The 20,301-nt window shown below is 49.7% G+C and overlaps 1 protein-coding gene, 1 non-coding gene and 3 pseudogenes across 2 annotated transcripts; 4 read left to right on the top strand and 1 right to left on the bottom strand.

Annotated features, from left to right (window-relative positions):
- Positions 1 to 1,561: 1,561 nt before the first annotated feature.
- LOC102471332 (keratin, type II cytoskeletal 74) lies at positions 1,562 to 10,623 on the bottom strand. Its single transcript, XM_006141601.1, has 9 exons — positions 10,153 to 10,623; positions 9,392 to 9,606; positions 8,933 to 8,993; positions 7,986 to 8,081; positions 7,289 to 7,453; positions 5,960 to 6,085; positions 2,968 to 3,188; positions 2,240 to 2,274; positions 1,562 to 1,761 (listed from the first exon to the last, which is right to left on the bottom strand). Exons 1-9 carry the CDS (start codon positions 10,621 to 10,623, stop codon positions 1,562 to 1,564), a joined length of 1,590 nt encoding a protein of 529 aa, XP_006141663.1.
- A 488-nt stretch (positions 10,624 to 11,111) lies between these two features.
- On the top strand, positions 11,112 to 11,214 carry LOC114010079 (U6 spliceosomal RNA). The gene has a single exon (XR_003551469.1). It is a non-coding gene; the product is annotated as a U6 spliceosomal RNA (small nuclear RNA).
- Positions 11,215 to 11,270: 56 nt separating this feature from the next.
- Positions 11,271 to 11,342, top strand: LOC114010083 (uncharacterized; annotated as a pseudogene).
- A 56-nt stretch (positions 11,343 to 11,398) lies between these two features.
- Positions 11,399 to 11,470, top strand: LOC114010082 (uncharacterized; annotated as a pseudogene).
- A 56-nt stretch (positions 11,471 to 11,526) lies between these two features.
- On the top strand, positions 11,527 to 11,598 carry LOC114010081 (uncharacterized; annotated as a pseudogene).
- The last annotated feature ends 8,703 nt before the right edge of the window (positions 11,599 to 20,301 follow it).

Raw genomic sequence — 20,301 nt, 5'->3', positions numbered from 1 at the left:
AGAAAATCTAAGACCTACCAGCCCCCACCAGTAAGCACATAACAACTGCATCCAAACATACATGGCATGATTTGGCATGATTTTCATTCTCCCTTCAGGAGTCATGTTCCCATCTTTCTAGTTTTTTGGTTAATTCCTCGTCTTCCAGGAAGCCTTCCTTGCTTAGCCTCTCCATTCTGGTCACTTCTCATCACTTCTGCACTAGGCTGTCCTTCCTTGGTTTGCAGGAGTGCCTGACTTTGGGTGTGTATCTGTCTCTGTCAGCAGCCTGAGACCACCTCCTGAGCAGCCTCCTCTGGATCACCCTCCAGCTCTCCAGAGAGGCTATGCACTGTGCAAGTGTGGTACTTTGTCAGTAGGAAGTGAAGCATTTGGGGGCATTGACAGACTGACAAAAACACATCTCTGACATCACTCAAGGGCAGTTTATTGAATATACAGCAGAAATTCAGTCCCTAATTCAAGCAAAAGAGGGACTAGGTGCTGCTATTTTTAGAAATATTTATACCATGAACCATGACTTCTGGACTGGCAGTACCATTCAGAGACAGAAGATCAAGCTCCACTCACTGAACTCAGCATAAGGCAATAAGAATTGTGAGTCAAAAGCTGCTGTAGGACATAGCCCCAGAGGGAGGACCAAAGGTAGATCGCATACCCACAGCCCTGACAAAAGACAGAGTAATTACATAATTATGTTGCACTCATCAAAAAGAGCAGCGACCTTGACGTTCCCTTTGTTAAAGACACAGCAACATGCCATGGAAAGAACCCAGACCCGCAGGTCAGCCAGGCCTGGCTGTGGCATGTGGGCAAGTGTCTGGGGCAAGGCTTTCAGCCTCTCAGAGGATCGGGCTCCTTGTCTGTACCCAGGACACTGACCGCATCTCCCTGGCAGGATCAGGTGAGAATCAGAGCAATTCGGGTGAGTTCCGGACCACAGTAGGTGCTTAACAAGTGGTAGCAGCTACTACCGACAGTAAGGACGCAAGCAGGGACACAGGAGGCAAATATTTCCAATTCTCGCTGGCTGTGTGAATATGGGTGCCGCTGGTGGTCTAAGAATGTGCACATTTTCTTCTAAGCTTTGGAGTCAGTCTAGCAGGGCACGTATAAGCTGTCCACCGTCTCACCCCCTGGTTTATGGCTCTATGTTCTCCCCTCCAAGCCAGCATGGGAAGTAAAACCTCTCAGAGTTGCTAACTTGGCCTAAGCACAGAACAAAACTATCCCATATCTGTCTCCTCCGTCTCTCCCTCCTCCTCTCTTTAGGGATGATCACAGCTTCCTTAGGGCCAAGTAGTAATTATGGCTTGTGCCTCCAGAGCATCCTGCCAGCTGAAGACAGCAAGGAAAATGAGAAGTCACAGAGTTCACACAGAACCTCATGAGACAGGGAAGGTGACCACGGCGATTGGAACTCGAAAGTAAGATAAGCCACAATGCGGACCAAATGCACTATAGGTAGTCCTAACACCCAGGGATCGAGGATTTGGGTATGGCAGACATCTTTGCCAAGTCGTCTCTTCTTCCAGGCACTGAGGTGAGTGGGGTGGCAGGTTTATCGGGTGGTCTTTCTGGCTGGGGAGCTGACTGAAGTGCTCTTGTTCTGGGAGTCCTTGAGGTCTCCCACTGGTGCCCCTTTGGCCTTGGTCTGCCCACTTTGGGTGCTGCTGGAGCTGCCTGCCACACTGCTAGGTCCCAGGTCCGTGGTCACAGAGCTTGGGTGGTAGACATAGCCGCTGCTGCTGCTGATGACAGCTGAGGAGGACAGGCCAAAAGCAGGGGACAGAGAAGCAGATGTCAATCAGCAAGTGATAACCTAAGTAACTGCTTTCCCCGGGGGCTTCCTCTGCAACAGACAGCCTCTTTAATCCCCACAACTCTCAGAAGTCAAGAAACACAACAGAGGTGAATAGGGACCCTTCTGCATGCCAGACTTCGCATGGAGTGGGGACCACAAAGGATAGACAATCCCTGCCCTCCTGAAGATTCTAGAAATGCATATTACGAATCCTTTCTCTAGAGGACAGTGCCCCAGGGGAAATAAAGAAGGAGGGGTGAACCTGATTTCAGTCATGGCTTCCATACAAAAAGTAAACAGGTTTCCTTCAAAGCCAGAGAACCTTCACAAGACAGTAACAAACTTCTGGATGAGAAGAGACAATGAGTGGGGGTGGCATTGTTTTATTCCAGGGTCCCCAGCTTCCACCCCAATCCATCTCTCAAAGATACTCACAGATGCTCACAGAGGATGGATTCTCACCAGACATCCTGTAAGGCAGAAAATTGAAGAACACCACCTCAAAAAATTGTTTAGATTCAGCTAACCCTTAATGGGCTCTTGCTATTACATACATATCACTTTAATTCATTCTTTTAACAGCCAATAGAGATTATTACCTCCATTTTGCAGCTAAGAAAATAGAGACCTTAAATGATTTACCAGGGCCATCACAGGTTAGAATGAGGCAACCAATATTTTTTTTTCTGGAAGGTGCATTCACTTCCCAGGAAGAGCTAGAGAGACAGAGAAGGAGGAAACACACTCTCCCACCCGCAATGGGGCATGATCACACGTGATTTGGAGCACACACGTGCAGACCCTCAGCACGTTTTCCAGGCTATAAGTACAAGTATTCAAACCATGGTAAGTCACGTGGATCTGGTTCCCTTAACCATTTGCGTATGGGACCAGCGCAAGGCGAAGTCAGTAAGGAAACCCAGACCTGTCTGACCCACTGACTCCCTTTATGACACCCAAAGCCTGCCTGTGCTCCTTGGCACACATCCGATCCTCCCTTACAGGAAACTGCAGCTGAGCTCACCAGTCAGACTACCACCTTCCTTGCTCGTGCTGTCATCAGAGAGGCTATTTCTCATTCCCAGATGGTCCCTCAGCCAGGTGGGTGAGTGCCACCCCCAGCCCCTTCCTACTTGACAACATGGTATCCCCGTCAGACTCACCTGCACTCCTCGCCCTCCAGCAGCTTGCGGTAGGTGGCGATCTCCATGTCCAGGGCCAGCTTCAGGCTCATGAGCTCCTGGTACTCACGCAGCATCCGGGCCAGCTCCTCCTTGGCCTGGTGCAGGGCACCCTCCAGCTCGTTCAGCTTGGCCCGGGCGTCCTTGAGAGCATTGTCCCCCCGCTGCTCAGCATCAGCAATGGCTGTCTCCAGGTTGGAACACTGAAGGGCAGGGAAGAGCGAGATAGTCTGAACATGAGATAATATTTATATCATACAGATGAAATAGCACAACTTCCTCATTTTACACATGAAGCTCAGGGTCACATTGAGTAAGAGCTGCAGAGCCCCTAACAGGACCTGGATCTCCTCTATTTTCTATTGCAGATACATTTTTAAAGGACTTGTCATGGGAAGCTGTGGGGGAAGCTGCATTTTTGGAGTGAAGAAAGAAACTCTAATGTCTGCAAAGTTGTCTAGTGCCTGGGGTTGGAGGTCACAATGACTATAGGCTCCAGATACACCAGGTCCAAGAGAACTAAGCCCAAGACTCCAGCCAGGACACCCCTGAGGATCAGAGAGCAGTCCAGAGGCCCCATTGTGAGCAGAGTTCTGCTGCAAGTTATCTCCCCACGGGAACCCTTCTTACATGTTACACCTATAGTGAGTGTTTCTGGACTCTTCCAGCACTCTGCAGGGAGGGTTAGTCTAAATACTTCCACATGCGGAAGTATTGAGCAAGGGAGTCCTCCTTAGAGCAGGAGGTTAAGACCCTAAATTATAACCACAACCTCAGAAACCAAACTCTGATGAACATTTGGGACATTGTGATGCCAAATGCTAACAGGGGAAGGGACAGTCCTCGTAGAGTCTTTGAACTGGCCAAAAGTAGAGTCTTAAAACCACCCTTGTGTTGCCCACTTTGCATGGAGGGTTTGGAGGGGACAGGGGAGAACAGGGTCTGCTTTTCCTCTTTGGTGATTCTATCATAACAGAGTTGAACAGTTTCTTTGGGAGGTCACAGGAAGGATCTACCTCTAAAAGGATCTCCCCACTGATACAGTGTTTACGATTTGCTGCTGTTTTCAGGCGAGACAGAGTGCCCCAGGTGAAATGAAATGGTGCTGTGGCATGGAGCACAGGACGAGCCCAGGAGGGCGTCTTCTGCTGCCGAGTGCCTCCATCACCAGGTCTATGCCCAATCTGGGGGCAGGAACCTAACGTAGCCACAGAGGGCCCTGGTGCACGCCCCATGCACCCTACTCATATTCTCTGTCCAGGGGCAGGAATAGGCACCAGGACTTTCCTCAGAGGGGCTTCCCTGAAGGGTTGTATGAGACACCTGAAAAGTCTGAGGCGGTAGGTGGCGATCTCCATGTCCAGGGCCAGCTTCAGGCTCATGAGCTCCTGGTACTCACGCAGCATCCGGGCCAGCTCCTCCTTGGCCTGGTGCAGGGCACCCTCCAGCTCGTTCAGCTTGGCCCGGGCGTCCTTGAGAGCATTGTCCCCCCGCTGCTCAGCATCAGCAATGGCTGTCTCCAGGTTGGAACACTGAAGGGCAGGGAAGAGCGAGATAGTCTGAACATGAGATAATATTTATATCATACAGATGAAATAGCACAACTTCCTCATTTTACACATGAAGCTCAGGGTCACATTGAGTAAGAGCTGCAGAGCCCCTAACAGGACCTGGATCTCCTCTATTTTCTATTGCAGATACATTTTTAAAGGACTTGTCATGGGAAGCTGTGGGGGAAGCTGCATTTTTGGAGTGAAGAAAGAAACTCTAATGTCTGCAAAGTTGTCTAGTGCCTGGGGTTGGAGGTCACAATGACTATAGGCTCCAGATACACCAGGTCCAAGAGAACTAAGCCCAAGACTCCAGCCAGGACACCCCTGAGGATCAGAGAGCAGTCCAGAGGCCCCATTGTGAGCAGAGTTCTGCTGCAAGTTATCTCCCCACGGGAACCCTTCTTACATGTTACACCTATAGTGAGTGTTTCTGGACTCTTCCAGCACTCTGCAGGGAGGGTTAGTCTAAATACTTCCACATGCGGAAGTATTGAGCAAGGGAGTCCTCCTTAGAGCAGGAGGTTAAGACCCTAAATTATAACCACAACCTCAGAAACCAAACTCTGATGAACATTTGGGACATTGTGATGCCAAATGCTAACAGGGGAAGGGACAGTCCTCGTAGAGTCTTTGAACTGGCCAAAAGTAGAGTCTTAAAACCACCCTTGTGTTGCCCACTTTGCATGGAGGGTTTGGAGGGGACAGGGGAGAACAGGGTCTGCTTTTCCTCTTTGGTGATTCTATCATAACAGAGTTGAACAGTTTCTTTGGGAGGTCACAGGAAGGATCTACCTCTAAAAGGATCTCCCCACTGATACAGTGTTTACGATTTGCTGCTGTTTTCAGGCGAGACAGAGTGCCCCAGGTGAAATGAAATGGTGCTGTGGCATGGAGCACAGGACGAGCCCAGGAGGGCGTCTTCTGCTGCCGAGTGCCTCCATCACCAGGTCTATGCCCAATCTGGGGGCAGGAACCTAACGTAGCCACAGAGGGCCCTGGTGCACGCCCCATGCACCCTACTCATATTCTCTGTCCAGGGGCAGGAATAGGCACCAGGACTTTCCTCAGAGGGGCTTCCCTGAAGGGTTGTATGAGACACCTGAAAAGTCTGAGAAAAAGGACTCCCAGGTTCTAATCCTGGCTTGTTGTTAACCAGCTGGAGCTCTGGACAACTCACTTGCCCTCTCCAACCCAGTTATCTTATTTATAAATTGGGGAGTCAGAGAAATGGGCTCAAGGCTCCTCCCAGTTCATATAGCAGGGTACTAAGGAAGGGTAGGAAAGAGGAACAAACCAGAGGTTGGCTAAGGGGCCCCCAAGCCAGGCGGAAGAGATCTTTTCTTTCCTAAAGGATGGGCCCAATTTCTCCATCACAGATGATGAGATTGAACCTGGACGTTCTTTGCAGGGTTGCTTCTCACCTGCTTCTTCACATTTGTAATCTCACACCGGATCCTCTGGATGAGCCGGTTCAGCTCTGACATCTCGTTCTTGGTGTGTTTGAGGTCATCTCCATGCCGCCCAGCTGCCAACTGCAACTCCTGTATCTAGTTTCCAAGAGATAGGAAGTAGGTGATGAGATAAGGCAGGGAAACTGCAAACACTTCCACTGCTAGAGCAAACCAGGGTGACCCCAGAGCAGGAGGAAATGGATCCAGGACCTGAGCATCCTTCCAGCTATCTGGTAGTGGTTCTGAACATGAAGCCTCTCCTCTTCTCTAAGCAGAACTATCTGCCAGGCCTCACATCCTGTCTCACCTCCTGGCCTGCACTCTACCTGCCCTGGATAAAGGGAAGATGCAGTTCACATGGATTCAACACTTCCTAAATGCATGAAGAGGTCTGAGTCTCTGCTTCCTTCATTTAATACAAACGTGTATTTGCAGAGACATCTCCTAAAGGCCCAGCTCTGTTCCAGGAACAGGAGATATTGTAGGTGTTGGTCCTGCACTAATGAAACTTGTATTCCCTTCAGCTCTTTCTCGGTAAGAAGGACAGATGGACAGGGAAGCCAAAGGTCCCATGTACCCTTGGGAAGGTGAGTGGACCTTGGTGGGCTTGTTGACTCAGGACCTGTGGCTCAACTGCTTCCCCTTCTCTGTGCTCTGTCCTGCAGGGAAGAGAGAGTGACATGGCCATGGATGGAGAGCAGGAACAGGAGGAGACAGAGTGAGGATGAGCCACACTGGTCCTCCTTGCTGTGGGTGGGGTTCACGGAAGGTGGAATGCTAGAGCAGGGGCCCAGGAGACTGCTCAGATACCAGGTCTGCCCCTGACAGCCCCAGAAGGTTTTACTACAGAGTATAATTTCATTTCTCAGAATACTCCTAGAATTCCACTGCTTCTTCTTGGAAGTCTTCCCATGCTGACCAGAAAAAAACCTAAGGGAGATACCTTCTCTTGCTCCCCTCCCCACTCCAACTCACCCATAGCCACTCTCCTCCATGTTTGTGACTCTCCTTCTGCCCTAGGGCACTGTGACCCAATTCCTGTAAATGCCTTGATTTATGATAGGACCACCTCACGTCCTTGCTCCATTAGAGAATTGTCTCCCCCGCTGTTGGATATGTCCATCCAAACCCACGTTATCAGAATTCTTGCATGGTTTCATGGTTGAGTGTTGATGAACCGTTGGCTATAGGATTCTTTCATTCATCACACTTACAAGGGTATCTCTCACATCCACAGGTGGAGGTGACCCTTCTCAGGAAGGGAGGGGCTGGTGGAGGGGGGATCCACCAAGTGCCCACCTTGGTCTGGTACAGCGCCTCGGCCTCAGCCTTGCTCTTCAGGGCGATCTCCTCATAATGGGCGCGGACCTCAGTGATGATGCTATCGAGGTCCAGGTCCCGGTTGTTGTCCATGGATAGAATGACAGAGGTCTCACTGGCATGAGTCTGGATCTGGGCCACCTCCTGAGTCAAGAAATGAGGACAGAGTCAGGATCCCCTGGCCTCTTCTCTGTCTTGCCAGTCCTCCTCGGAGATTGTAGTCCCTGACAGAGTGGGTAACTTAGAACCACAGGGCCAAAATGGAGGAAGAAGCGGCCATCGAAGCTGAGCCTGCAGGGCTAAGGGAATACAGCTCATAGCCAAAAGCAGCACCTCACACGGGCAGTGGGAGGCTGTGCTTGGAGAAAGGATGCATTTCCTGCAATTGCACAGAGCCCAAACTCTGTGCTTAGTAGGACCTCATGGCATCAATGTTTTCTGTGTGGGCAAGGCTACCATCATGTCCTAGATCATTGTGTTCTGTGTGTGTGACCTCTAGGGACCAGGTCCTGTACTTCCATGGGCTCCCAGTGCAGAGTTTTGCATCTTCCCATCAGCGTATCTTTCTTTATGTTTATCCTAAGTCCCTCCCAGTGGCATCTCCCTGGATGAGTCAGGTAAAGCCTTCAGCTTGGAAGAGGCAGGGGTCGGGGTTGGGAAATAGATGTGTCCTCACCGCATCATATAGACACTTGAGGAACTTGATGTCTTTGTCCAGAGAATCCACTTTGGCCTGAAGCTCCACCTTGGCCGTGTAGGCTGCATCTGCGTCCTGCCAAGAGGCACGCAGAGCCATAGTCAATACAACCCTCATTCCATCAGCTGCCCTGATTCTGACCCTACCCCAAAGCCATCTGAATTCCTGTTTCAACCACAAAGGAGAGTATATTGATGACTGGAGTCACTTAGTGTCAATTTTCTCCCAAATTCACTAAATCTTTGAGACTAGAAAAAAGAGAATGGAAGGCTGCTCTCCCTCTGTTACACCCGGAGAAAACAAAGCCCAGAGGGGATTGGATTTCCTCAAATCACACAGGGAAGCCAAGCTGGACAGTTTCCCAATGACCGGACTGGAATTCTCTCCCATCTGTCTTTATCCACTTCCTAGACATGTATCCTTCCTCTCCACCTCACCAGAGGCCAAGGCTATGACCCCACCTTCATTCAGGCACCAGCCCCCTCCCCAGGCATCCTGGGCTGAAGCCCAGAGCAGAGTTGTTTAGCAACCTAGGAGTGTAAGAAAGACCACGTTCAGGCCATTTGGTGCACTGGTGGTTAAGTAGCTGGGTTCCACACAGCCGGCTGTGAGGTTTAAGTCTCAGACCTGGTAGCTTGAAAAAACTTGCCAGCACATGTGCAAGTGTGGCCAAAATCCCAAGAGGAGATTGGAGGAGAAGGAATTGTGGCATGGCCATCACCCCTGCAAGAATTCTCTCTCTCTCTCTCTCTCTCTCTCTCTCTCTCCCTCCTTCCCTCCCTCCCTCCCTCCTCTCCTCTCCTCTCCTCTCCTCTCCTCTCCTCTCTCTCGCTCCCCTCCCTCTCAAGTATATATACCATACAGCAGGGATGGGGGGCAGGGAGAAGAGAGGAAGACCAGGGTCCATGGGCTCTTCTCTCCCTTACCTTCTTGAGCACCACAAACTCATTCTCAGCTGCTGTACGCTGGTTAATCTCCACCTCGTATCTGGTCAGGGAGAGAGGATGACAGAGGTCTCAATGTCCTTGGCTGAGTAACCTCTTCTTCCCATTCTGGGCAAGGGCTCAGGATACAGAGTCCCCAGCAGGACCTTAGGAGGAAGATGTCCCTTGCATATCACTCACTGCATCCTAGAAAAATACCCAGATGCCTGTGGGCTTTCTAAACTAGCATCTGAACCATCCAGGGTATCAGTGAGCACAGGAACTCCTTCCTATAAACCATACGGGAAGTTCTCATCAAATACAGTAGATCTTCCCCCCTCATAATCAGGGAAGGGGATATGCATGCCTGACCCTGCAGCTTGCTTTCTCCCCTCCTAAAATAAGGCAGAGATTATGCGAGCCTAGAGCCTTGACTCACAACCATTCGTAGTCCCTGCTCACCTTTTCTTGTAGTCCTCCACCAAGTCCCGCATGCTCTGCAGCTCCGAGTCCAGCCTCACTCTGTCCCCAGACAGCGTCTCCAGCTGCCTTCGCAGGGTGCTAATGTAGTTCTCAAAGATGGGCTCCAGGTTCTTCTTGCAGTTGTTGAGGTCCAGCTGCTGCAGCAGCTCCCACTTGGTCTCCAGTACCTGGTTCTGCTGTTCTAAGAACCGCACCTGGAACCCAAAACACACACCGGGAAACCCAGTGGATGCTATCATGGCGCCTGGACATAACCCACTGACTCCTGGGTTAAATGGGTTGTGTAAAGTCCTTTTGCTCAAGTCCTGACTCTCTACTCTTGGCATCTATGCAAATACAATTCTTTCTAAGTGCTCCTTCCGTAGCCCTCTGGACAGCCAGTCACTGAAAATGCACTGAAGGAAGAGATTCTATAGGGTTTGGGGATTGCCAGGTCACAGATATTCTTCCTTCCATCTCAACTGTGTTTCTTTCTGTAACATCAATCCTTCACTCTGAACAGTGCTAGGATCTGTTAGTCCCTCATGCTAAGCTCTCACTCCTCTCCCCCCGCCCCCTTGCCTGCCGTCCCTCAGCTCTGATGTCCAGGCCTTCAACCAGATCCTCCCTGCTCTGGCCTAGGCTCTGTCTGCAGCTTGGGAAGGAGCCCCACCCTCCTCTGCATCCATGGGGAGCCCTCCTGAGGGCAGCGAAGGTGGGGGAGCAGGCGCTCTATGCTCTGCTGTCTCTAGCAGACCCACCTTGTCGATGAAGGAGGCGAACTTGTTGTTCAGCGCCTTGATCTGCTCCCGCTCCTGGGCGCGCACCTTCTGAATCTCAGGGTCCAGCTCTACATTGAGAGGTGCCAGGAGGCTCTTGTTGACAGTGACCTGGTGGATGCCCCCGGGTGGGCATATGGATGGGTACGTGGGCCCCAGGGCCACACTGCCAAACATGCTGCCGGCAAAGCCACTAGCCCGGCCCCCTCCATACGCAGAGCTAAGCCCAAAGCTGTAACCCCCAGCCCGAACTCCACCACCAGCCACACTGAAAGAAACATTCCGATTCCCTCCGAGACTATAGAGGCTCCGGCTGCCAAAGCCAGTCCCAGCCCCTTTGCCAGCTGCACGGTAAGAAGTCAGGCTGCCCACGGCCTTCCTTGGCATCACTGCTGAGTGCACACTGAAGGTGCCCTTGTCACCACCAGACTTGAAGTTCAGTTGCCGACTCATGATGGAAACAGCGGAGCAGACAGAGCTGGAGAGGAGCAGTCACCAAGTCGACAGCGAACACACGGTAAGATGCCGAGGTGCTGCCTCCTTTTATCCCTGTTGAGCCCAGGACACCGGAAAAGGGCGTCCCTCCACTATCTCCTTTCTCTTGCTGGAGGCCATGGGCAATTTGTAGAAAGAGATCTCTAAGCCCTTTGCAGCAGCAAAGCTCTTCTGATAGCAAGTGTAACATGCTGTCCTTGCAGACCGGAGTGGTCTAATTTGGAGTTTATCAGTGCTGCCTAATTAGGGGCCTGGAGAGTTATCTCTTCCAGAGATCTTACAGCTTTATTTTTCCAGGGCTGCCTCCTTCTTGCTTATCTATCAGCAAGGATCTGGCTTTATCCAGAGAAAGCTCACCTGAAAACCCCAGGTTTCCTTTCCAAAGAAAACGCCTCCCAAATATCCAGTCTTATTGAGCAGCTGGGGTATTTAGGCCAGAACTTGGAGAGAGGATGATTCTCCTTAAAAAGGTGTTCTCCGATACAGAGAAGATTAGCATGGCCCCTGCACAAGGATGACATGCAAATTCGTGAAGCGTTCCATATTTTTAGTTCTTTTTTTCCTTCCATCAAAAATAAACGGTCTATAGTACAAAAAGGTGTTCTCCGATACAGAGAAGATTAGCATGGCCCCTGCACAAGGATGACATGCAAATTCGTGAAGCGTTCCATATTTTTAGTTCTTTTTTTCCTTCCATCAAAAATAAACGGTCTATAGTACAAAAAGGTGTTCTCCGATACAGAGAAGATTAGCATGGCCCCTGCACAAGGATGACATGCAAATTCGTGAAGCGTTCCATATTTTTAGTTCTTTTTTTCCTTCCATCAAAAATAAACGGTCTATAGTACAAAAAGGTGTTCTCCGATACAGAGAAGATTAGCATGGCCCCTGCACAAGGATGACATGCAAATTCGTGAAGCGTTCCATATTTTTAGTTCTTTTTTTCCTTCCATCAAAAATAAACGGTCTATAGTACAAAAAGGTGTTCTCCAAGATCTGGATCCAGGAAAGAAGCTCTAGGAGTGAGAGGGGTCACTCTTTGGATCATGCTAAGTGCCACAGCTATCCACGAAAGGAGTGGACCTCAGGAAGGTAACAGGAATGACCATATATTGTCTTCATGACCCCCTAGCAAGGAGATTGTCTGGGACTTTCCTTATCAGGCAGGGCCTGGATTGTGGAGACCTCAAAGTTATCCTTCAACAACTAGTCTTTTCAGGCAGTTGGCATTTACTTCTTCCAGCTGAGTTTTCTCTCTTGGATAAGACTATCTGTCCTATCCTTGGAGGCTGGGCTGGAATGGGGACCTTAGCTCATCTCTACCTGCGGAGAGCATCTTCCCCTGCCCTCTGGGGAAACTCTCTTTGGCTGAAGTCATCAAGGTATGGAAACCCCCGAGTTTCACTCCTACGCTCAGGGTTGGCTATCCTGACAATTTCCTGATCACTATAAGGAAATCAGAAGTTTTGGAAAAAGAAGTATCAGCCCTTCATAGCTTAGGGAATTGTGATGGAGTGGAATGTTAGAGAATTATTTCAAAATCAGGTTATCTGGGAGCCACCCTAATGTAGAACTCCAACCACATCCTAGAGCTAAAGCGGAAAGCCCTGGCTCATTCGAATTAAGCCGAGCGTAGTAGACAACTGTTCCCACTCTGGGGAGAGTCAGGGGAGGACGAGCTAGATATGGAGTGGAGCTCAGGCCTGAGCTGCTGCCTCCAGTGACTCTCCTCTGCACAGAGGATTTTCCTCTTAGCTCCTGTCTCCAGCCTTCCTACAGGACCTAGCCCTAGGGAATGGGAGGGCATGATTGAAGTGGTTGCCTGTGGTGTTCTAAGCTAGGGTGTAAGGACAACCACAGGGGAAAGCTAACTGGGCAGCAGAGGTTGGGTTGGCCTCCGTTCTATGCTGGGATGTCAACAAATGGTGCACATCTCTGGACCTGGGGTGACCAAGGTCTAAGACTGCCTCCAAGGAGACTAAGGACCAACCAGAGGAATCCACACAAAGTCTTACGCCAGCACCAAAGCTCAGGAATCACAGAAGAGCATTATCAGCAGCAGATCGGAGGTGCCTGGGAAGGAGTGGCTAATTTTTATTAGGTTTTTATGGAGCTCCAGAAATCCCACTGTGCTCCTCACAGCACTGGCTCAGAGTGGATGCCTAGACAGATACATCAGTAGGGGCTGAGGTACAGCTTTTAGTAATAGTAGTAGTAGTAGTAGTAGTAGTAGTAGTGGCAGTGGCAGCAATAATAGCGGTTGTAATGATAGTGATAATAGTAAGAGCAGGAGATAAGGCTCATGGCTCACCTCGTGTGTGCTGGGCCTTGTGCGAAGGACTGCGCAGGAGATCTAATTCCACAGTTAAAGAAACTGAGCTTTAGAGATGCTAAGGAGCTTGCCCAAGCTCATTCAGCCAGGAAGTGAAAGGCCTGGGCTGGGATTCCAGTGCATCCTGGCCACCATATTTGTGATAGAGGTGAGAGGGGCAAAGATGCAAAGACTTTCTGATGCATGTGCCAGGCATGGCGACCAAGGTCTGAGTTCCTCATGTTTCTATTGCGTTTCTAAAACAAGTACAATGAGGAGGTTGTCTCTGAACTACACGTTTACATAATGTGGCTGCTCAAGATTAGACAGCCCTCAAGGGTTCACAGAGAAAGTCAGCCAAAATAGGAATAGACAGAGGGACAGAAAAGACTCACTCCCTTGAGTGGTTATTTAATTTCAGAATCCCCAGTGGCTAGCCCTTCATCATGGGGCTCCAAAGGGGAGGAACATCGTCTGATTATCTGAGTCTCCCAGGCCAAGTTTTGCACCTCCACTGTCTGGCTGAGTGTGAGCTCCACTCTGATTAGGTGGCCTACTTCCTGGAATCTTGACAAAAGAGCATTTACAAAACAGGAAAGGCATAAGACTGCATTTTCAAAGCTGAAAAGGACATAGGGTGAGCAAAAAGCAGTTTTTTGGGTGTCCGAGAAAATACTGCAGAATAAACTAAGCTCTTCCAGGGCTCAGCAGTGATGGGCTGGGGAAAGCCAGGACTGAGCTAGGGCTCCCAGTACCGCTTGTATTCCAAACACATTTGCTGAGTGCCCCTATGCAATAGTAGGCCCTGTGCTGAAGGCTGGGCAGTAGACTTCTGGGTCTAAAGACGGCAATGGTGCTGTCAATTATGATGATGGCTGTGACAGAGAAGAAAGAGGTAGAGGCAGAAGGGAATACCCTACAACCATCTTGCCATAGTGGCCACACAAATGTGCCCCTTCCCATTGATGCTTAGGGAATTTAACTACAGAGGAATGTCCTACACAGTAGGATTTCTGACATCTCCCATCTTCACTTATTGGCTACTTTTTAATTGGTCATCGCACTCTACACCCTGGTCATTGAGTTTGTTGAATTAGTAAGTGTTCCAAGTCCCAAAGAAATTGGTTCATTCAATGAATATGAAATTGATTGCCTATCATGTGTTCAGTTAGTTCTATGGAGAGATATGTCTGAGACTCTATTTTTCCTCTAGGAGGTTAATTGAACCAGAGGAGACAAAGTACAAGCACAGGAAAACTGTTCTGCTGTTATTGTAGTTTTAACTCTGCGAGCCTGTATTTGGATTGCGTGTTTAAATGAGTGACTTTGCTGTTGTTGAAATTCTTGTTTTTTATTTTTAAACAGAAAATAAAAATACCCTTGTTGGAAAAACAGAATAAATAAAACAGTGGTTAGGGTATCAGAGGAGGGAATTGCCTGCTGGAAGGGCCAGACTGGGCAGGTGTGCATGCACAGTGCATCCTGACGCAGGGGAAACCCAGCAGGCAGTAGGGAAGGTCTGACAGGGAGCAGAGGTAAACAAAGGAAAGATGGAGGAGAGGGTCTAGGCTGTTCCCCGCCTCCCTGCACACGGTGTGGAATCATGTGAAGCAACTTCGTAGAGCCAGTACTTTAGGTTAAAGAATGGATTCCGCCATTCAGGAGGAAAACAGGGGAGGTGGACGCGAGTACCTAGAGAGGCCCAAGGGGGCTGAGTTCATTGTGCCATAACCCCCACACCTTGGTTTAGGATGGTCCTGGAGTTCCCGTTCTGCAAAATATTGTATCAAAGGTAAGCAGAAGGTAGTTCTATGAATAATTTCATATGGACATAACCAAAGTCATGCTTGCTTGGTGTGAGGATGGATAAGAAAGGTCATTTTTCACTAGCCTTTCAGCTTTTTGGCAGACCCTAGGCTTAGAACAACAGTTGAAGAAAACAGACTCTACAGATAAAAGTCATTAGGAGAGCCTTTTGGCCGGAACCACCATCTTCCAGTAATTAACCAAAATGAACACAAAGGGATAAAGGGAGAGGCACCCGATATATGTTCTCTAGGCCTTTTAGAAAACATGGAGTGGTTCCATTGGCAACATATATGTGAATCTACAAGAAAGGTGATATTGTAGACATTAAGGGAATGGGTACTGTTCAGAAAGGAATGCCCCACAAAAGTTTCCATGACAAAACTGGAAGAGTCTACAATGTTACCCAGCATGCTATTGGCATTGTTGTGAACAAGCAAGTTAAGGGCAAGATTCTCGCCAAGAGAATCAATGTGCGTATTGAGCATATTAAACATTCTAAGAGCAGAGATAACTTCCTAAAACGTGTGAAGGAAAATGACCAGAAAAAGAAGCCAAAGAGAAAGGTACCTGGGTTCAACTAAAGCGCCAGCCTGCTCCACCCAGAGAAGCACACTTGGTGAGAACCAATGGAAAGGAGCCTGAGCTTCTGGAAACTATTCCCTATGAATTCATGACATGATGGGTGTTAAAAATAAACTAATCTGTGGTCTAAAAAAAAAAAAAGTCATCAGGAAAAAGGAAGGACTTGAAGGATTCTCAATCTAACTTTAAGCACAAGACTTGGGGACAAACCCCCCCTCTGTCAAGTTGAAAAGTACCTGAAACCAAGTTCTCTGACTTCCTTTGAAACTGAGCTCAGTGTGGAAACCTGACACCCTCTGCCTGTCTGAACCCATTCCGAAGAAGCCTGTTTTTCCATCCTGATCTGAAGTTAGCTGACAACAGAGTTCATCTATTCTTCCCCATTCTCTCCACACACCCCCTAAAACTCTTCGCCTTCCTGACTTGAAACGCTCTGGTTCCCGGAGTGCCAAGTCTGAGGGCAGGCAGGCTCTGTATCAGGCAGGCAGGGTGAGTCACTGTCGCAGTCTGGGCCTGTAGACACAGGACTGAGGAGTAGGAGAGGATGTGGGGAGAGCGGAGCAGAAAGTTCTGTGTTGGTAGAAGATGAAGGGCTGACCCCAGGCACAGAGGATGAGAGAAAGTACCCCGATAAGATGACTAGGAGTATCTAGACACCATTTTGTAGGGGACCAACTATCCCAGAGCTGAGGGGCCTTCCAGGACGTCGCACTTTAATTGCTACAACCGGAACAGTTCTGGGGAACGCTGGATGGTTGATCGCCTGGTCGTCAGCCTCGGCGCGGCAGAGTACAGAGCACCAGACTGTCCAGTAGTTGGCAGTCACTGAGCCAAGTCTGCACACCCGACACACTTGGGCAGGGTGCTCGTCCGTTTCCACCCGGCCTGGTCCCTTCTCACACACACTCGCTCCGATTTAATTCCGCAGAGGTAGAAGACAAGTGGCTGGGTGGTATAAATTCAAGTTAACTCTACTCACTAACTGTCTCCTCTCTCCCAGGCTGAGTGAAAGCCCAGACGGGCAATGGCTGCAGGGCCAGCCAAGTGGTCGCAGGGCCCATGCAATACCTTTATGCCAACCAGATAAAGGTGCCTCTTCCCCTGGGAAGATGTAACTCTTCACCAGAGTGCATAGCTGGATTTCAGTTTCCACTTGACCCCTCACCATGCCCTGGTGCCGGGCACATCGTTCCAGGGCAGCCGTGGTAGCTCGCCTAAGTCACACAGATAAGCTCCTGTTACAAGGGGAGTCGGAGCCCCTGGTCAGAATCTTCTCTCCTGTGCGATGGAAGGTCCCGAGTCACCTTGCTTACCCGGAGCCCTTACCTACTACTCTGTAGCTGCCTGAGCTCTGTCCTCCAGTCCCGGGGGCTCTTTCTGTCTGACTCCTTGGGACGAAGTGAGGATACCCCAGCGCCCACCCTACCAGTGACCCCAGGGCTCTGTCCACTGGGTACTTTGCCCTTCCCAGTTTCCCTCTGGCTTAGAGGGCTGCAGACCAATCTCACTGTCCCAGAATAAGTAAGCACCCTCTGCCTTTGGCACCCCCGGAGTGGTGGTTCACCAATGTTCTTGTTTCTCTCTTTTCCAGAGGTGGCCCCTGAGGCTTTTAGGAGCAGACAGTGAAAGTTCCTAGCCCTGTACTGTAGACTAAGCACTCTTGAGTTCTCTTTCTTTCTTCTTTTTTAAAAGAAAAACACTCTGAACTCACAGCAGCTCCACCTACCACCCAGCTAGTCACCACCGGGAGGTTGCCTCTCAGCTCGAACGCACACAGGTATGTCAAGACAAGTGCTGTCTTGCTCCGGAGAGGACACGTTTTCTTCCCTTTGCTCATTTCAAAATACCACCAGACCCCCACTCAGGTATTATTTCATCTGTCTTCTTATCTCAGAACTTCTCCATCCTCGACCACTTTTGGAAGAAGTTTGGAAGGTATTTTTTGACTCCTGACCCCCTGTATTGCGGGTTCTTTATTGGAAGAGAGCAGAAAGGCTGAGGGCAATGCCTTAATCTCTTGATCGGACTGTGATCTTTGAGGCTTGGTCTACCTCTTCCTCTGCCCATTTGCAAAGCAAACAAGCCAGGCCGTGCAGTGAGTGGTAATTAAGCCACATCATCACTAATGACATGCTCCTGACTGCCTGTCATCGGAGCAGCCACATCCTTGTCCAAACAGGAAGAGAAGCTCATCTCCACCCCATCCCTAGGGACATGAGAAGTGGTGGGCTAGGCCTGGGTGGCATCTGCATTTCAGGAAAGAACTATGAGAAATGGGACGTGGGGATAAGGCTGGCTCAGTGGCACAGCAGTAAAGTCTGTTTGAGCCAAGTGGAGTCCATATGGGAGATCACGGGCTCAGACTCCCTGCCAACATGTACACCTGGGGTCCTGTGCCCTTGACCCTGGTGGCGGTACCACAGAATGGGACTCTGATGTGGATGCTTGTCTTCCTCTTTCTCCATGTCTCTCACTCTCATTAAAAAGATTAAAAAAAAAAAAAAAAAACTGGAAAGGGAGTCCAGCTGGTGGCATAGTGGTTAAGGCACTGGACTCCCATATGGCTGACCACAATTCGAGTCCTGGACCCAGAGCCTTGAAATTCATGCTGGGAGCATGTATGTGCCCAAAATTCCTAGAGGAGAGTGGAGGAGAAGGGATTGTGGTGTGGCCATCCCCTAGGGGGTGATTTCTCACTTTCTGTCTCTCTGTCTCTTTCAGCGAGCACATGTGCCCATAGCAAAAATCTATAAAAAAATTAATTAATTTAAAAAATTAAAAAAGAGAGAGAGAGAGAAAGAAAGAAAAAAGAAAGAAGAAAGAAAGAAATAAGAAGAAAGAAAGAAAGAAAGAAAGAAAGAAAGAAAGAAAGAAAGAAAGAAAGAAAGAAAGAAAGAAAGGGAGAAAGAAAGAAAGAAAGAAAGAAAGAAAGAAAGAAAGAAAGGAAGGAAGGAAGGAAGGAAGGAAGGAAGGAAGAAAGAAAGAAGGAAAGGGGGCTGGAAAAGGCTGGATTAACAAGAGGTTAGGTAGAAAAGTGGCTAAAAATGTAGAAAATGGAGGCTGGACCCTAAAGCTGGAGCAGGGGGTTGAAGTGGGCCCTCTAGGGTCCCATGAAAGACATTCCACGAAGCCCCGGCCTCAGGGTGGAGAGACAGGCTACCTGCTGGATACCGGGAACCTCCTCACTGCCGTGGGGTGAGGGACCCTAAGCACCACCCTCAGAGGTATAAATATGCCATGAATTAGAGGTATGGGGCCAGGGAGATGCTTGACCTCGGCACCCAAGACTCAGCTGGGACCACGGCCAAGCACCTCTGAGAAGGTCTACCCATCCTGCCCTACAAAGAGGGAGGCAGGAGACATTGATGCCGGGAGACCATGTCCCCATCTCCCCAGCGTCATGGGCCCCCACTGAGGCTAGTAGGTTTCTATGGTGATTACAAGGTGTAACATGAAGATGTGGGTTCAGGAGGCCTTTGTGAGGTGAGCCTGGAGCCTGCAGGTCAGAGAGTGGAGGAGAATGACACACACAGAGTGAGCCATCTGTGAGCACAGGGACTGCCTTCCCGTTAAGGCAGGAGTAGAAGGCAACGTGGAGCAACGGTGGGGGTGCACCTATGATAGGGAGCCACAGGAGGGTTCAGAGGAACCAGTAGCCATGGAAAATAACCTTCTGGGAATGCATGTGGGGACAGAGGGGAACGTGATGGGACTGCAAGGGAGCAGGAGGTGCAGAGCCTGTCAGATGCGCTAAGGGGCGATCATGTGTCTAGGTCATGCTATGCACTTGGCGCTATTTGACTATACCTGGTCAACTACAAAAGAGTGCGTCCTTACACACTGATGACTTCTAAGGTCCCCTCCAGCCCTGGGTCTACCATGCTATGCTTCAGGTTCTGAGTTAGGAGCAACTTTAATCTAGAGCTTAGCACTGTGTCTAGAGCCCCAACAAGAAGGATCTGGAATTCCCAAGAGCTGTGTCTCAAAGGCATAGCTCAGTCCTGCTGTGGATGATGGGTTGGAAACAGAAAGGAAGGATTCGACCATAAGTCCCCTAAGAGGAGTCTGTAACTAAGCAGGGACGTGGTATAGACAGCCCACCAAGGGAGGAGGGGTGGGGCAAGGTGATAGAGGGTGCTTTGCAGACCTTGTTGAAAGCACAGAACCTCAACATCTCCAGTGATCCTGGCAGCATTTGCCAAATGTGAATGGAAGGACTGAGGGACAGTAGAAAAGAATTGTCCTCAGGCAGTTGTAACCTACAGCTGACAGAGTGTCAGCTGGAGGGAACATTAGAGACAGATGGCAGAGGGCAGCTAAAATCTCAGTCTTTAAGAAGCTCTCTAGGGGCCAGCAGGAAGCATAGTGGTTAAGGCACTGGACTCCCACATGGTTCAAGTACTGGACCTGGCAGCTTGACAGTCACACAGAGGACATGTGCATGAGTGCCCCTTCCGAGAGGAAACTGGAGGAAAAGGGATTGCAGTATGCTATACCCCCACTTTCCCTCTTTCTGTCTCTCTCTGGCAAGTGCGCACACCCTATGGCTAAAACCTCAAAGAAAAGGAGAAAGAAAAGGAGGAAGAGGAGGAGGAGAAAGAGAAAGAAGAAGGAGAAGGAGAAGAAGAAGGAAGAAGAAGCAGCAGCAGCTATCTCCAACAGTTCATGTTTCTTTTATTTCCTCCTCCAGGAAGCCTTCCCAGATCATCTGTGATCACCTCTAATGCCTTCCTTCCTCTGAAGACCCTTGCCTATGCCTTGTCAGTGCCTCTAAGCCTGCATTATTTACTGCGTGAAAGAGAAAGAGTTCTCTGAGGGCTCCCCTTGCAGCCAGGGCAGGGCTTGTCAGAGGGGGTGTTGGCGAGTGATGGGAACTCTCATTCCCAGGACCTCTGGACCAGGCACTGGTTTAAGAAGAGCTGTCTGAAATCCCA

Source organism: Tupaia chinensis, unplaced genomic scaffold (assembly GCF_000334495.1).
Source record: "Tupaia chinensis unplaced genomic scaffold, TupChi_1.0 Scaffold000059_1, whole genome shotgun sequence".
Taxonomy (NCBI): domain Eukaryota; kingdom Metazoa; phylum Chordata; class Mammalia; order Scandentia; family Tupaiidae; genus Tupaia; species Tupaia belangeri.
This window is presented reverse-complemented; position numbering and strand designations above follow the sequence as displayed.

Excerpts from the sequence above, each read along its gene's own strand:
- LOC102471332 (XM_006141601.1), bottom strand. The coding sequence starts at position 10,623 with ATGAGTCGGCAACTGAACTTCAAGTCTGGTGGTGACAAGGGCACCTTC. Across the intron at positions 7,454-7,985 it reads TCAAGTGTCTATATGATGCG|GAGGTGGCCCAGATCCAGAC; the intron begins GTGAGGACACAT and ends TTCTTGACTCAG. Across the intron at positions 6,086-7,288 it reads AGGCGCTGTACCAGACCAAG|ATACAGGAGTTGCAGTTGGC; the intron begins GTGGGCACTTGG and ends CTTGGAAACTAG.